This window comes from Eleutherodactylus coqui, chromosome 4 (assembly GCF_035609145.1).
Source record: "Eleutherodactylus coqui strain aEleCoq1 chromosome 4, aEleCoq1.hap1, whole genome shotgun sequence".
Classification (NCBI taxonomy): Eukaryota; Metazoa; Chordata; class Amphibia; order Anura; family Eleutherodactylidae; genus Eleutherodactylus; species Eleutherodactylus coqui.
In genome coordinates this window covers 255,852,940-255,868,941 of record NC_089840.1, presented here as the reverse complement: position 1 = coordinate 255,868,941, position 16,002 = coordinate 255,852,940, and the positions used below count along the sequence as shown (strand labels likewise).

Below are 16,002 nucleotides of genomic sequence, written 5' to 3'. Positions count from 1 at the left end.
TAGAACCAGTGAAGGAGATGCTGAAAGAGCGGTCAGAGAGGTAGGAGGAGAACCAGGAGAGAGCAGTGTCTTTTAGGCCGATAGAGTGAAGCATAGGGAGAAGGAGGTTATGGTCGACAGTGTCAAATGCAGCAGAGAGGTCAAGGAGGATTAGTAGGGAGTTGTCACCTCTCGATTTTGCCATCATCAGGTCATCTGATACGTTTGTGAGAGCGGTTTCAGTCGAGTGTAGAGAGCGGAAACCGGACTGGAGGTGGTCAAGGAGAGAGTTATCAGAGAGAAAACGTGTGAGAAGGTTTGAGATGGGTCAGTAGTTGGCAGCATCTGTTGGGTCAAGGGTCGGTTTCTTTAGCAGACGGGATATGATGGAGTGTTTGAATGAGGAGGGAAAAATACCAGAGGTCAGGGAGAGGTTAAAGATGGTGGTGAGGTGGTAATGACAGCCGGGGAAAGGGACCGGAGGAGGTGAGAGGGCAGAGGGTCGCTAGCTCAGGTGGTGGGGCAAGCAGCGGAAAGCAGTCTGGAGACTTCTTCCTCTGTCATTGGTTCTAATGTAGAAAGTGAGTAAGTGCTGGATGCAGTGCTGAAGAGACCAGGGCTAGCCGTGCCGTTTTCGGAGGTTTCTTTTCGGATGTTATCGATTTTTTTCTTTGAAACAGGAGGCTAGCTCTCCAGCACTAACATCGATCATGGGGGGGGGGGTTGGTCTTTGGGGCTGAGGAGGAAGTGGAAGGGGGTTGTGGGTTTGGGAGGAGACGAGGGAGGTGAAATAAACTTGTTTGGCATGGTTGGCATTAATTTAAAGTGGAGAAAGTCTGCTGGCTGCTTGGATTTTCTCCACAGCTGTTCAGTGCACCTAGAGCACCGCCGGATAAAGCGCGTTTGGGACGTGAGCCAGTGTTGCCGTTGTCTATTGCGGACGGCTCAGGTCACGGGGGAATGCCACTTTATCCACGCGCGCCTGAGGGTGGTGTGCTAAATAAAAAAATCCCCACAAAACATTTTTTGTGCCACTGCATCTGTAAAAATCTGATCTATCAAAATAATGCATTATTTATCCTGCATGGTGAACGCAAAATTGAGTTTTCTTTCCATTTCACTCCACTTTTAAAAGTTTTTGCAATACATTATATGCTAAATTAAATAGTACCATTGAAAAATACAACTAGTCTCTCAAAAATTGAAAGCTATGTCAACGGAAAAATAAGAGCTTTGAAAATGGAAAGGAGAAACAAAAATTAAAAAACGGCCACGTCCTAAGGGTGGTCCAGACGGATCAGATTTGCCATGGAATTTCTGTGTGTGTTCTCCATACGAAAAGTCAGTGGCATTAACAGCAGCAAAGCGGAGGAGATTTTGAAATTCTAGTCCACAAGCTACGGAAATGGACAACCACTGTGGAATTCAATTCCGCAGCATGTCAACTTTATCGCCATTCCCGCTGTGGTATTCACCTCTTCTCCATGAGGGGGCGAAATCCACACAGAAATAAGTGATAAAACCCGTTTCAATATCCGCACCAAATGGAGCAGTTTTTGAAGAAGGCTTTCAATTGGAGATCTGCGGCGGAATGCCCGCTACGAACATTCCGCTACAACTCGGCCCCCGTGTGCATCCAGCCTAAGGGGTTGAAAAGCTTTTACTACTGATGGATATTGAGCTACTAAAGGATCACAAGAGTAACACACGATACCAGCGTCCCTTTAAGACCTTTCATGTGCTTTTACATTGTTTCACAATAAATGTATAAACCTGTTGTAGCTGTATCTGCTGACTTCGGCGCACGCGTTCATTGTTTGTTGTGATGTTTGTACGCTCCGCATCATATTGTGCTACATGATGATAATGATTCGGGTTCTGCATTGTATCAGTTTTTCCTTCCAATGATAGATGTGCTTTAAGGCCTCGGTCAGACAGGCGTGTTATTTTGCGCGCCTATGTGCAAAATGCGTATGACCGAAGTTCCGTGCTTTTTTTCGCATGTGGGCAAAATAGTGTGTTCAGACCTCATTCAGACGAGCGTGCTTTTGTGCGCGCGGAAAAAAAAGTGCTGGTCCCATGAGCAGAAAACGTGTGAATGGGCAAAGTTTCATATGTCCGTTCACTGGAGCAGCTGTGCTTGTAGAAGCGCAGCTGCTCCACGAAGGTCCCCTCATCACTGAGCACTGTCACAGTGTTCAGTGATGATCGGACTCCCCGCAGGAATGAAAGCATCCCCTGCCACAGAGGATCGCAATGCTATCCCATTGCTTTCAATGGGGCTAGCGCTGCTGCCGCCCCATGGAAAGCAATGGGATGAAGGCAACCCCTGCTTTCTGGAGGTGGGGATTTTTCAATACCCGGCCACCAGAATACAGATGAAGACCGCTGAGGATGGGGAGAAGAACCAGACAGAGCTTTTAGGGGAGTTCATTTTTATGTATTTATTTTTTTACAGCTAAGGGTGATTTTCAGGGTAGGGCTTTTAATTTCAAGCCCCTCCCCTCCCCTGAAAATCATCGCTGCGGGGGTTGCCTTCATCCCAATGGGGCAGTAGCAGTGCCGGCCCATTGAAAGCAATGGGATGACATTGCGCTCTTCTGTGACAGCTGTGGCAGGTGAATTTTTCGTCCCCGCTGCAGACCCCTCATCACTGAACACTGTGACAGTGCTGTCACAGTGTTCAGTGATAAGAGGACTCCCTGCGGGAATTAACAGAACTCTCTGGGAGTCCCCTCATCCCCTGTCACCTCTGTAACATCACACAATGTGATTATGCGCAGCTCGCACCTATACAGAGTGCGGTTCCATCTTTAACACGCAGCCCGGACCTTACCGGCGTGCATTCTAGGCACGCATGTCCTATCTTTTACAGGTGCGAGTATTTTACGCTTCTACAAAACGGACTTGGAACACTTCATAGGAATCCAATGGTTCTAATAGGCGCCAAATTAACACGCTCGTCTGACCAAGGCCTATGCTCCACCCCTGCTCCACACACGGCTGTGTACATTCCGGATCATTATGCCGTAGGATTGCAACTTTTCGACTATAAGAAGGTACAAGGCAATTTTTTTCTATCTAGAGAAGGAATGATGTGAGAAGAAGCGGCGGCGTGCAGGTATACCCCTGTACAACCGCTGCTCTTTAAAGTATTGTCATAGCAGAGGGCTTCATGTTTCAACTGTCGGTAGAATCAAACACGGGTTTTATACGTAGATGCGATGTTTCTCTTATAGAATCTCCTTCTTCATGTCCTCTAATATCACCACCATATTCTGTCAGGAAGATGAAAGGACGGGGGTGAGGAAATAGTCTTTTCAACGTTTGATACATTCCACAGCACAAACCATCATCTTCTTACCTGTCTGTTGAAAGCTTTAGCCATTTCTGCGATGCCTATTCCATACTGCGGGGAGAAAAAAAAAAGAAAGAAAACCTTATCTTAACCTTTCAGTCCGATAGCTGCCGTACAGAATACAATTTCTTCCGGCGCTTTTTAATACCTCATTTGTGATGCTGCAGTCTGCACCTTTTTCTATTAGTAAACGGACCAAGCGTTCATGGTTATTTAATGCTGCAACCTAAGGAAAAAAATGCACAAGGTGGAAAAATGAATTCTGAGTAAAGCCTTGTGCGGAAGGTGGGTTCCCTTGTACTTAATGCTGCAAACAAAGGAGCAGCGGTAATTGTTCTCTGTGCACATATTGTAAATACTCACAATAGTCCATGGGGAGGGCTGACTATTTAAACTCCCAAAACGCACTCAGGTTTTAACATAGAATCCCGATAATAAGTAAGAAAATAGATTTATTTAATCCTGCATCAATGGGATTTGTTATTTACTGCATGTATTTAATGCATGTATTTTGAACCGAAAATCATTTTTGTTTTAGGGTTGGAGTAAACATTTTGCACTGTTTGTCTTCTGCAGCTTCTGCATATCACTATATAGAGAAACTGCAGTCTAAGGGTCTTTTTGCAGCCATTTTTCCCAGTATCTAACACATCAACTTCAAGAACTGATGGGTCATTTGCTGCCTAATATTTCCCACTTCTTGACAGAAGCGTTTTTCAGAAGATAATCGATGGCATTCACAGGACTTGTAAGTCCTTTAACCCTTTCCAATCCACTGTCTGATGTCTAAAGACATTCTGATTGAAGGCTGTACAGCTCCGATGTCAGAAGATGTCCGGTAGGGTATTCTTACTGTAGGTTACTGGCCGCTCTGTTGTCGGAGGCCTCTCCAGCATGTCACATACCGTAGTACTGGCTCTAGCCAGCAGATGGCGCCATTGTATAATGGCAGAAAGAGAAAGCCCCCTACGAAACCCTGAATCCAAAATTGGATTGCAAAGAGTTAATGGTATGGCCAATCAGTGTTCATATATACCTGACATACAGTGCTACACATCCCCCTTTTCTGTCCTCCATGGATGCATAGAATTCCAGGAAAGTGGCCCTGCCATTTATTTCTTAAGGTCTTTACAGATAAAGACTGACGTTAGACATATACATGATATGGGACATTCATAAAACATTGTATGCCAGTTCCTGGCATAAAAAGGCACAAAACTTTGAAACTTTGATGCAAGGCTTGTGTGAATAAAAACTTTGCAACTTTTAGTGGTCTGTGCCACCAGTTGCCACTCCCCCCCTCAAAAAAAAAGGGCGTGTGGCTTGTTAGGAGAGTGTGTGACCCCAACCAAACAGACACATTTATGTATGATTTACACCAGAAGTAATGTAAATTAGACTAGGAATGTATGCCAACTCGAACCTGGTATATAACTGTGGAGGTGCATGGAAGAGCCAAAATGCATCTAATATGCACTATGATGACAAAAGCGTTGGGACACAGAAAATGTGAATAAAATCGAATTCCATCACCTTCTATAATACAGTATTGGAAGGTCTTTGGTGGAAAGCAACCTATAAGGGGTGACTGCAGTCATTGAGGCCAAAATCAATTTGTGGATCTTCTTTGAGAAGAGCTTCAGATGTGGGGAGGATGGGTGTGTTGAGCGTGCACGGATACAGTGTTCTAGTTCGTTCCAAAGATACTCAATGGGATGGAGATCTGGACTTTTGGCTGGCCAATGAAGTTTGCAGACATTCATCTCCTTAAATCAAGCCTCAACATGGTGTACCGTATGGGATGGTGCTCGGTCCTGTTGGTTGAGATACGGAGCTGAACCAAAGTATTGTCACAGGGTAGGTAATGGCACTTTGTCCAGAATGGCTCTGTATCTATTGGCGTTGAGGGTGGACTTCACTATAACCGATGGCCCTAGTCATTCCCAGTAGAGACAACACACCCTAACAGAACCTCCTCCAAACCTCACTGTTGAGATGATGCAATTGCTTAGAAACCGCTCTACAGGCAACTATCACACCCAAGTACTGATCAGAAGATGGTGTACCGTAATTCAGCTGTCCACAACACATGCTTCAACTCATTTACAATCCATTAAAGACACTCCAAGCACCATTACAGGCGCCTCTGTGCATTCACTGCTTTGATGTTGGGCTTGTTTGCAGCCGCTCGTCTATGGTAACCCTTCACATGCAGTTCCCTATAGATTGTTCTGCTGTTAATGGATATTCCTATGGTCTGAGAGTCCTCTTGAGCGAGTGATTTGGCAGATGATTTGCGCGAGGTCTTCACTAGAGATGAGCGAGCGTACTCGGCCACGCCCCTTTTTCGCCCGAGTACCTCGATTTTCGAGTACTTCCGTACTCGGGCGAAAAGATTCGGGGGGCGCCGTGGGTGAGTGGGGGGTTGCAGCGGGGAGTGGGGGGGGAGAGGGAGAGAGAGAGGGCTCCCCCGTTCCCCGCTGCTACCCCCCGCGCCGCCACGCCTCCCCCCGCCCCCCGGCGCCCCCCGAATCTTTTCACCCGAGTACTGAAGTACTCGGAAATCGCGGTGCTCGATCGAGTAATTACTCGAAACGAGTACGTTCGCTCATCTCTAGTCTTCACAACTCAAAAAAAAACTTTGCAAACTGACAGAAAGTGGACAACAAAGTCTCCCTGAACATGGCTGCACTGCACACACCAGATGGTTTCCATTACCATCAGTGGACTTCGGAAGGTTCTGCAATGTCCCGTACTGATTGGTTGCTCTGGTGACATCCCACCACCATACTCTGTTCAAAGTCTGTCAACTCTACACTTGGTTTCTGTACTGGGATGAGTCTGTGTGATACTCTCCTCTATACCTTAATCAGATTCGCATATCCCCTTTGCCCGACAGCTCAGGATTAGTGGGGGTCCCAATACTTTTGTCAACATAGTCTATAAAGAGCTGTGTGCCTCTTTATATATTAGACACATCATGCTCCGGGGGAAATCATATTAAGACTATCATTTGAAATGCTGGTCTTAATAGATTTCCATCAATGTATGTAATGTTAATAATGGATAATTAAATGTCACCTTGCCGGTGACATTTCATATGTCTTCCGTTGCCTTTTCCTCTGTCAGTGCTAGTCGGATTATTATTACCATATATACCATTCATCATGTATTTCCCCTTAATTGACCTTGTTATATCAGAACCAGCAACCCGATATTGTCTCAGAAAACGTCTCAGTGACTCCCAACATTTTTATGTGTCCCAAATAAGTCCTTTATTGCAATATCTTGGCAAAAAATGGAAAGGTAAAATGATATGTGACGGTTGCCCCCCCCCCCCCCCCCCCCCCACAATGTACCCTATGCAATGTGAAATGACAGCTCAGTCCATACCATCAGTGGTGTCTTCCCATCCTTGTCCTTCACATTGACATCTGCTCCAGCAGCAATTAAACGACGAGCGACATGTGTGTTTCCAGTTACTGCTGAAACTCGCATTAGTGGAGTCCATTTTGAACCTGAGTCTCTACTATCAACCTACAGGAAATGAATCAAGTGATGCAAAGTCCAGGATACAGTAAAAAGATTTACACATCAATAGTCAAATAATCCACTTTTTGCTCTCTGAATGTTACATGCGGGGTTTTTCCCAGAAAAAGGAGTAAAATGAGAGGGTCTTCCTAATCTAAATAACTCCTCTACACTGTTTAACCCTGCAGATTCTGCAGTCATTGCTGACCGTGTCATCTGAATATTTTTACAGAATATTTTCAAAAATGTTTTTTGCCTTACACAAGGCTTTAAAGGGGATGTCTCGCGGCAGCAAGTGGGGTTATACACTTCTGTATGGCCATATTAATGCACTTTGTAATATACATCGTGCATTAAATATGAGCCATACAGAAGTTATTCACTTACCTGCTCCGTTGCTAGCGTCCTCGTCTCCATGGATCCGTCTAAAATCGCCGGCGGCTTGCTTTTTTAGACGCGCTTGCGCAGTCCTTTCTTCTGGTCTGAGTACGAGCCGCTTCAGCGTGCTCGCTGCTACAGCTCTTCTGCGCATGCGCAGACGAGCTGTAACTTCTCGGGAGCGCGCTGGAGCGGCCATTCTGTACCATCCTCTGTTAGAGGAAGGTGCAGAGCCGCCCAGCTGTCCGGAGAAGCCGCCCAGCTGTCCCGCCGTCCAGCTGTCCCGCCGTCCTGGTAAGTGATGGGCCGGGGGGGCTGCCGCTGCCACTGCGCCGGGGGCGGGCTGCGCCGGGGGGGGGGCTGCCGCTGCGATGGGGGGGCTGTCGCTGCGATGGGGGGGGCTGTCGCTGCGATGGGGGGGCTGCCGCTATGCCGGGGGGGGGGGCTGCGCCGGTTACCTGCTGCCTGGCGGTGGGTGACTGGTCGGCCGTGTTCACTCCAGGGGTCCGGTCGGCGGCTGCGTGGCGTCTGGTTGTCAGGGAGACACAGCTGGTAGCGTCTCGGGAGCGCGCACGTCGGGCTACAGCAAGCGACGGGAAAAGAGCTGGCGGCCATCTTGGGAAAATTTTATAAGTTGCTGAAACGCTGGAACGGTAAGTACAAACCAGCTAGAAAAGTCATTTACAGGGGGGCTTAGTAATGTATGCTTAATTAGGGGGACTGGCCAAAAAAAAAAATCCACTCCTGCCTCGAGACATCTCCTTTAAATATAAAAAAAAAAAACTAAAAAAACTTAATTGATATCCCTATATCTATAACAACCTGTACTATAAAATAAATTCATTTTTACAGGAGACATAAATTCAAAATTTACAATTAAAAAAGTGAAATTTTTATGAGGGATTTTCCAATTTTAACGAGACTCTTAGGGGGTTAATCTAAAAACGATACCTTGAAAACACCTACCTGTATATTTAAATCCTATTTGTAGAGCAGAAGCAAGAAAGTTCTTGTCTAGCTTGCATTAAGCATGTTCTTCTAAGGTAGTGCAATCAAAAGGATTGGATTGCTTGGCTGCTTGAGCCAATATTGGCAATTAGAAGCATCATATCCTGACTTGGCTTACAGCTTTAGCACATATACAGCTTGGAGGGATTTTGACATTTGGAAAAGCTCTTTTTGTTGCAAAGGTACCCCCAAGATAATGTAATGAAACCTGTAGTGCGGGCATTCACTGGAGGGGACTTTGCAGAAGCCTACTCTTCCATGAGCATTCCTCTTTTTTAAATTAGTTTCCCAGGGATCCCAGGACAGTAGGCGATACTCCTGAGATACTTACTAATAACACAAGAATAAAAGATAAACTATTGGTAAGCATACCTCGCAACCATCACTAATCATCCATTCAATGAGTTTTACATTGCCTCCATCTACAGCCGAGTGCATGGCGGTACATCCGCCCTTGTCCCGACTCTCCCAAGATGCTCCTTGTTGTCTTAAATACTCTACAACATCCAGGTGTCCAGCGAAACAAGCCAGAATAAGACTGCAAAAGACAGAAGAACGAGAATTTGACAGCAAACATCATTTGAGATACCGCTACCATATTAAAAGCTACAGTATATAAGCATTTCATAGAGAAAAGTTTGGAAAGGAGTAAATAATTTCAAGTTGAGAGGGGTTCGTATTAAAAAAAAAAAAGTGGGGTTGTCATTCGACATAGATATTGGGAATCCTGAGCCCAAGAGAAGCAGAGCTGTGTACATTTTCATCTTCTTCTAGTCAACTTGCCTACTCCATATTGCACATTCAGGAATGTCTAGTTGTACACGGTTGATGGCCCATCCTTAGGAGAGGTCATTAATAGTAGATTTGCTACTAGGCTGATACAGAGCTCAAAATCCCTTGCATTGACCTAAAGTTAAAAGATAAAATTCAGTCTATCTGCAGTCACCACTAGGGGGAGTGCAGCCAGCTTTGTTTCTCGAGGACCAGTGGGTCGCTTTAAAATTATTTGTGACAATTCCTAAATACAGACCACAGTTGGAGTGATGACCTCTACCGTTGCCTGGGATATAATTTTAACCCTTTCCAATCCACTGTCTGACCTCTGAAGACATTATGATTTAAGGCTGTACAGCACTGATGTTGGAAGACGTCCGTCGGGGTTCTCTTACTGTATATTGCCAGCCTCTCTGCTGTCAGAGCCTATCCAACGTGTCACCTCATGTAGTACTGGCTTTAGCCAGCAGACAGCGCCGTTGTATAACGGCAGAGAAAGAGTAAGCCCCCTAGGAAAACCAGGATACTAATTGGATTTGAAAGGGTTAATCAAGTGAATAATCCAGGCTGCAAATCTGGGTTAGAAGGGGTACAGCATCTCCTTAGGGAGGAGAGCAACTAGTAGTTGTGAAGAGGCCAAGGGCCCCTTTTACCAGGGACCACCTGTTGGGTGCAGATACTCACCAGGTCGTCCCAGCGATGATCCTTCGTGTGCTTCTACACAGGAACGATCATCCCCTCATTGAATTGTGGTGGAGTGGCCGGGGATTGTTCTGGCTCGCACGCCTCCATTCAAAGTGAAGAGCAGTCATTCATAGCCGATCGCCATTCACTTTTTCTGCAGGCATTAAAGGGGTTGTCCCGCGAAAGCAAGTGGGGGTATACACTTCTGTATGGCCATATTAATGCACTTTGTAATATACATCGTGCATTAAATATGAGCCAAACAGAAGTTATTCACTTACCTGCTCCGTTGCTGGCGTCCTCGTCTCCATGGTGCCGTCTAATTTCAGCGTCTAATCTCCCGATTAGACGCGCTTGCGCAGTCCGGTCTTCTCCCTTCTGAATGGGGCCGCTCGTGCCGGAGAGCTGCTCCTCGTAGCTCCGCCCCGTCACGTGTGCCGATTCCAGCCAATCAGGAGGCTGGAATCGGCAATGGAACGCACAGAGCCCACGGTGCACCATGGGAGAAGACCTGCGGTCCACCGTGGGTGAAGATCCCGGCGGCCATCTTAGCAAGGTAAGTAAGAAGTCACCCCAGCGTGGGGATTCGGGTAAGTACTATCTGTTTTGTTTTTTTTACCCCTGCATCGGGTTTGTCTCGCGCCGAACGGGGGGGCTATTGAAAAAATAAAAAAGCCCGTTTCGGCGCGGGACAACCCCTTTAACTGAATGACAAACAGCAGGCGAATAAATTCTCATTCATCGTTCAGTTGGGCCATGCATTTAGACTGAAAGACTGGATTGCAGGAATCTGAACGATTCATCTGCCCATGTAAAAGAGCCCTTATAAGGCCACGCTCCTCTGGGAGATGTATGCAAATGGAAGATTGAACAAGGCATCTACAGTGTCACCCATTAGAAAGGAAATGGCACAAAGCAATCAGAACCTCAAGGAACAAAGTCCAGAGGTGTAATTTGAAGCTTCTGGGCCCCAATGCAAAATCTGTAGCAGGCCCCCAACTATCATGCTTTGTTCATACTACTAGGTTTACTATATGGAGAAGATAGGCCTTATGGGCCCCCTACGGGTCCTGGGCTCGGGAGCAACTGCATACCCTATAGTTACGTCCCTGGCACCAACAATAGGGAAAAAGCAATATATAGCAAAGGAAATTGGTAGAAGACCCACCAGTGTGGGGGCACCGGATGACGGCCCCTGTAATCCAAAATGGCCTTATAGTAACCAGATACACACGTATTTACTGAGCACCAGCTGTCTTGGAAACCCAAACCTCAACAAGTGGGCTGCCTCCCCCTACACCCTCCCAGGGGAGATAAAAAAAACAGCAAAAAAAAAAAAAAGACATATAGGGGGCTGGGAGTAGCAAGAGTTTACAACGGTGGAAAGTTGGCTAGTATTTAAAATGATTGCTACACACAGCCAAAAGGGCAAACCCCCCCAGGATCTGGATTGTCATATAAAAAGTCTCATAACTTGTGCAGAAAACAGGATCCCCGGAAGAGGACACAATACTCAAAAAAAAAAATATATATATATATATATATATTTTTTTTTTTTTGTGAACAAGCCGTTCTATGCATTTCGGGGGTCGAGAGGCATTTCCTTCTTCATCAGAAACAACCCCTTAGAAGACAGGATTTCTGCAAGTCAAATGTCTGACCTTTTACCATGCCTTGTAACAATGACTGGGAATATATGGGGATATAAACCAAAGTCAGAGCCTTGTCCAGAAGGAAAAGATAACCATGTACAGACAAACTGTTACAGGTACAAATCTGTCATGTTGGCACATCACCCTTTCTTTTGTCTTTCTCCACAGAAGAAGAGTTAATACTTTGGATCTGCAGGTTCAAATGTAACTTCAGCCTCAGCCGCTCTTCATGCCAGACTCCTCTATTCTGCATTATTTTATGATGTTGGCGGTTTTCAGTTTTGTCTTATTTTGCATCAAATGAATGTTGTCGTCGTACTGCTGAGGTAGAAAAAAAGAGCTCTCTGCTAGAAAGATGAAGGGATTTACTAAGGCGAAAAACAAACACGTACATTGGTTTCCTTGTGGCTGGTGGATAAAATAACAGGTTTGCATTGACTTTGACAGAGCATGACGAGGAGAGACAGCGCGTTCTTCTTTTTGGCCGCGTTCTCTGTCACTTGTTTATAAAACACCTTATGGGGAATAATCGCCGAAGACACGACTGGCCATTAGTGTGAGCTAAACGCAGAATGCTAGTGGGACGCAGCTGGTTCACGGTGTTCTAACCCAGCGCTCCTTCAGCAAATTTATTCAGACAGGTGAACTGCAGCACATGGTGATTATATAACAGGATCTTCCAGGCACTGAGCTAGACGTCAATGGCTACAGAGAAGAATCACAAGAACGGCGGTAGAGGTGTACTAGATGTGGAGCAGCCAGAAAGGCTGTCTGTTACATGCAGATTTGGGGGGCTTTTTACTTTCCGCTGCTGGTTTCTGTAACGCCAGGTGAAAGTTTCCTTTAGGTAAGACTCATTAATTCAGTTTCCAGCCAAGTTTGGTTCAGCAGGTTACACAAAATCTAGGAAGAAAAAAGAAAATAGGAGAATACAGGGGGGATTTACTTAGACCCGTATTTTATACGTCAGTCTGAGTAAAGACAGATCCTAAATGAAGTGCGCCAAGTTTATTAGGAGGCACGTGTCTGTTAACAGACTTGGCGCATTTTTGGCTAGTCCGTGTGCCAGACTGAAATCTAAGACGGCTACAAGCTGGTGAAGGCTTCAGCTAAATGTTATGCCAGTCTCTGATGTAAATCTTGGCAAAATGTGAGGAACCTGTGAGGCCCCACCAACTTCTTGTTAAGCCCCACCCACATATAGTAAGGAAGTGAACAGGGCACAAAAAGGCATAAAAGTTCCAAATTTTTGCGCAAGTAGGAGTTGCAGACCAGAGATTGGCGTTCCAAGAAGATAATTTGCATATTCTTGACACATTCTGGCAAGAGCGAAGAATCACTGTGAGCAGGAAGATAGCTGGGTTTAGCTAGGTTTAGCTGCTTGGAGGACATTGGCCGACCAGAGATTGGAGCTCCAGGGAGATAATTTGCATATCTGGGAAGAGTGAAGACTGGCCAGAAGTTTTACACTTAGTAGAATCTTATATGCTATATATCTACACCAAAATTCTTGACTTTTAGAAGTTTGGAATGTGGTTAACTGGGCCCTTCCATAAGTATGAAAGTTTGTCTTGTGCATTTGTATTGTTAGTGTCTTCTATGTGGATGCATTGGTGATGTGTATTGCACCTCTACAGCACTGAATGGGCTAACATCTGGGTTATGTCTGAGAAATGTATCATGTTGTGAGGCAAGTGATCCCGCTATGTATATGTGTGTTGCAAGGATGTATGCAAGTGAGTTGTAGTCAGTCTTGCAAAGTGTGACAGTCTTGCAAGAGTCTACTAACGTCTGGGTTATGTCTGAGAAATGTATCATGTTGTGAGGCATATGATTGTGCTATGTATATGTGTTTTGCAAGGATGTATGCAAGTGAGTTGTAGTCAGTCATGCAATATGTGACAGTCTTGCAAGAGTCTAGTATCTTGCATTCAAGAGAAGTCAGTCTGAGTTGGAGTCTTGGGAAAAGAGAGCCTTTTAGTGAGTAAGAGAAACTGTGCTTCGTCTTATGAGGAATCCCCAAGATGGAAGAGGCTGAGCGATGGCCTAATGCTTGCCCTACGACCAATTCACCCAGGCCTCCTCAGTGCTAAGATGGAAAGAAAGAGTGAGAGGAACCGCCAGGCAGCACTGAGTGTAACTTCTAGCTGTGAGTGTGTACCGGTAGAAAGCTGGAGAGAGAGTAAAGGGAGTTGCCGGGAGCAGAACCCCACAGATAACTGGGACTGTTGAATTGTCCGCCATCTTGTTAATCCTCCCTATCACACCACTATTTTGTGCGCACCAGTGTCCTACTGGCTGATGTAAAGTTTGTGAACGGCTAACCGTTTATTCAAGTAAATGAGCACTAGCAACCGTTTGCTCAGAAAGTTATCCCTGTGTGTGGACTATCCCCTGCAGTAACTTAGACGGGTCCTGTGCTACCCCCAGGGGAGGAGATGGTAGAGCCCTGTGACAAGGCCTCAATCCACCCCGCTATCTCCTCGGCTGTGGGCCCGCTCCTTGGACGCTGCAACAACACGGAAGGGACGATAGCATGCTGCACTTCTGCCACAGCTGTAACAGCTGTGGCAGAAGTCCGCGGTATTCTCTATATCTTTTCAATGGGGCCTTTAAACCTATATAGTAGTGCTTTTCTCATGTGCTCTGCAATAAAACCTCTCCAAACTATAAAACGTATCCAAATTCAGCTTTCAGAGGGATACTGCTACTCCTTATTGAGATCACCAAGTAGGCGTAGGGAGACTTATAGGCCATGAAGCGCTCCTCTGGACAATTTACTATGCAAATGGGAGATGGCAAAATGCCTTTTCAGTGCCCCCTATTGGAAGGTAGTTTCCCTATAAAGGTCAATCTCCAGTAGCATTGCTTGGCCTATACGTCTCCTTACACTAACCTGGCATTATCTACAAGGAGAATCAGTACCTCTTCCAAATCACATCACAGGCCTCTCATGTAGTCAACCAGAACCCTACTGTGCACTGATGAGGGGCAAGAAACAGCTGTCTACACATGGCTATCTTTTCCTTCTGCAGAAGATACTGATTTGGCTTATATTCGTAGTCTTATTACAAGGCCTGTTAAAAGGTTGGACATTGGCTCAGTCAGCTCCAGGTTTATGTGGGCACTTGGGTGACAAAGTCACAGTAGGCGCCCTTAGTTATTTATAGGCCCCACTGTGTCCCTTGAGTCATTTATAGGCCTCACACTGCACCAACAATAAAATAATAAACTCACAAACCGCCAACACGCTGCCACAGCATCCTCCATCTGCTGCCTTGGCTTCTTCTAGCCAGGATTGATGACATCACCATGCCACCTCTGAGACAAAGAATGCGCCAGACGATATTGTAGGAAGCGCTCTGCTTCCTACAGGGCTATTATCGGAGTCAATTTTATCTGCATCTTTAAAACATGGATACAATTCATTAAAAGAGCAAGGACCAGGTCCATACCTCTCCTGAGTGGGCCGGCACCTGTCCGGGTGTCCTGGATACTGGCTCTGGCTCAGCACTGACTTATAGGGAAGCTACCTTGCAGAAGGTGACACTGCAGAGACATTGTACCATTTCAAATTTGTATACCAAATTCAGCTGGTTACATACGTAGACATAGGGTGAGAAGAAAAAAAAAAGTCTAAAGGAAAAAAGGAAAAAAAAAAAATCCTCCGGCCGTCTGTTGTCAATTAGCTTGAAAACACAAAAACTTAAAAATTATCCATTACACTGTATATGGCCATTTTTACATTTTAGTTGGAAATCCTCTAACTCTGTAATGGCTATCGCATCCACCGAAACAGCAGGTGCTCACATGATGGTGAGACATCCCTGATAATTTTTTTTTCTTTTTTTTTAAAAACTGAAATATTTTCTCAGCATAATATTCAGCAGCAAACACCATAAGTGATTAAATCTGCTGTTTACTGTAAGATTGTGTGTAATGATCTATTTAGGGAAATGCGTTGAATTATCGTACAATACATAGGTTATTTAAAGAAGACATATTCTGCTTCCTACAAACAAATTACGCTGATTGTTATGACTTCCACATCCCATCTGCTGCAAAAATCTACAATTAAGTTGCTGTATAATTATTTTCTTAGAAGAAAGTCTGAAGCTTCACTGGAAGAATCCTCAGCATTTTCATCTTCTCTTCTCATTTACCTATAGTGATTTTTTTCTGCTTTCACATATGCATTGCTGCTCTATTCATCTCTAGGAGACTGCCAGGGAGACAGTCTAGTACAATGCTTGGGCATCTCTAGCAGTTCTATCACTTTGTTAGATATAGCAGACAGGTCTGCTGCTCTGCCGTCTGTTATCTGAGTTTGTATTTATTTTGCTCCAGCATCTCCGGAGTTAACGGTCCCTGACTCCTCCAACCAGCTGGAGGCTGTTTGCCAATCACTCAACTATATAGCTTCCCCAGAGCTGCTATCCAGTGCTTCCGGGTTGTTGTTGTTGTTCTTCTATTACGGCTCATGGCTGCTGCTCCTGCAGTATCTCTGTGACAACTGATCTCAAGTCTGCTGTAGCTGTAAGCTACTTGTGCTTTAACCAGATCTCTTGATCCTGCTCACCTACTTGGTTCCTGTTTCTGCTTGGTACGTCCTGTTCCGGTTAGGGCCTTGACAAGGTT

The 16,002-nt window shown here is 45.4% G+C and overlaps 1 protein-coding gene across 1 annotated transcript in view; it reads right to left on the bottom strand.

The window, feature by feature from the left end:
• Window positions 1-1,053: 1,053 nt before the first annotated feature.
• The window catches only part of FANK1 (fibronectin type III and ankyrin repeat domains 1), a 108,059-nt gene continuing 93,110 nt past the window's right edge, over window positions 1,054-16,002 (bottom strand). The window contains exons 7-11 of the mRNA XM_066601139.1: window positions 8,627-8,792; window positions 6,731-6,874; window positions 3,486-3,563; window positions 3,344-3,388; window positions 1,054-3,257 (exon numbers count right to left, since the gene is read on the bottom strand). Coding sequence (XP_066457236.1) covers window positions 3,213-3,257; window positions 3,344-3,388; window positions 3,486-3,563; window positions 6,731-6,874; window positions 8,627-8,792 — 478 coding nt within the window. The 3' untranslated portion in view covers window positions 1,054-3,212. The remainder of the gene's footprint in view (window positions 3,258-3,343; window positions 3,389-3,485; window positions 3,564-6,730; window positions 6,875-8,626; window positions 8,793-16,002) is intronic.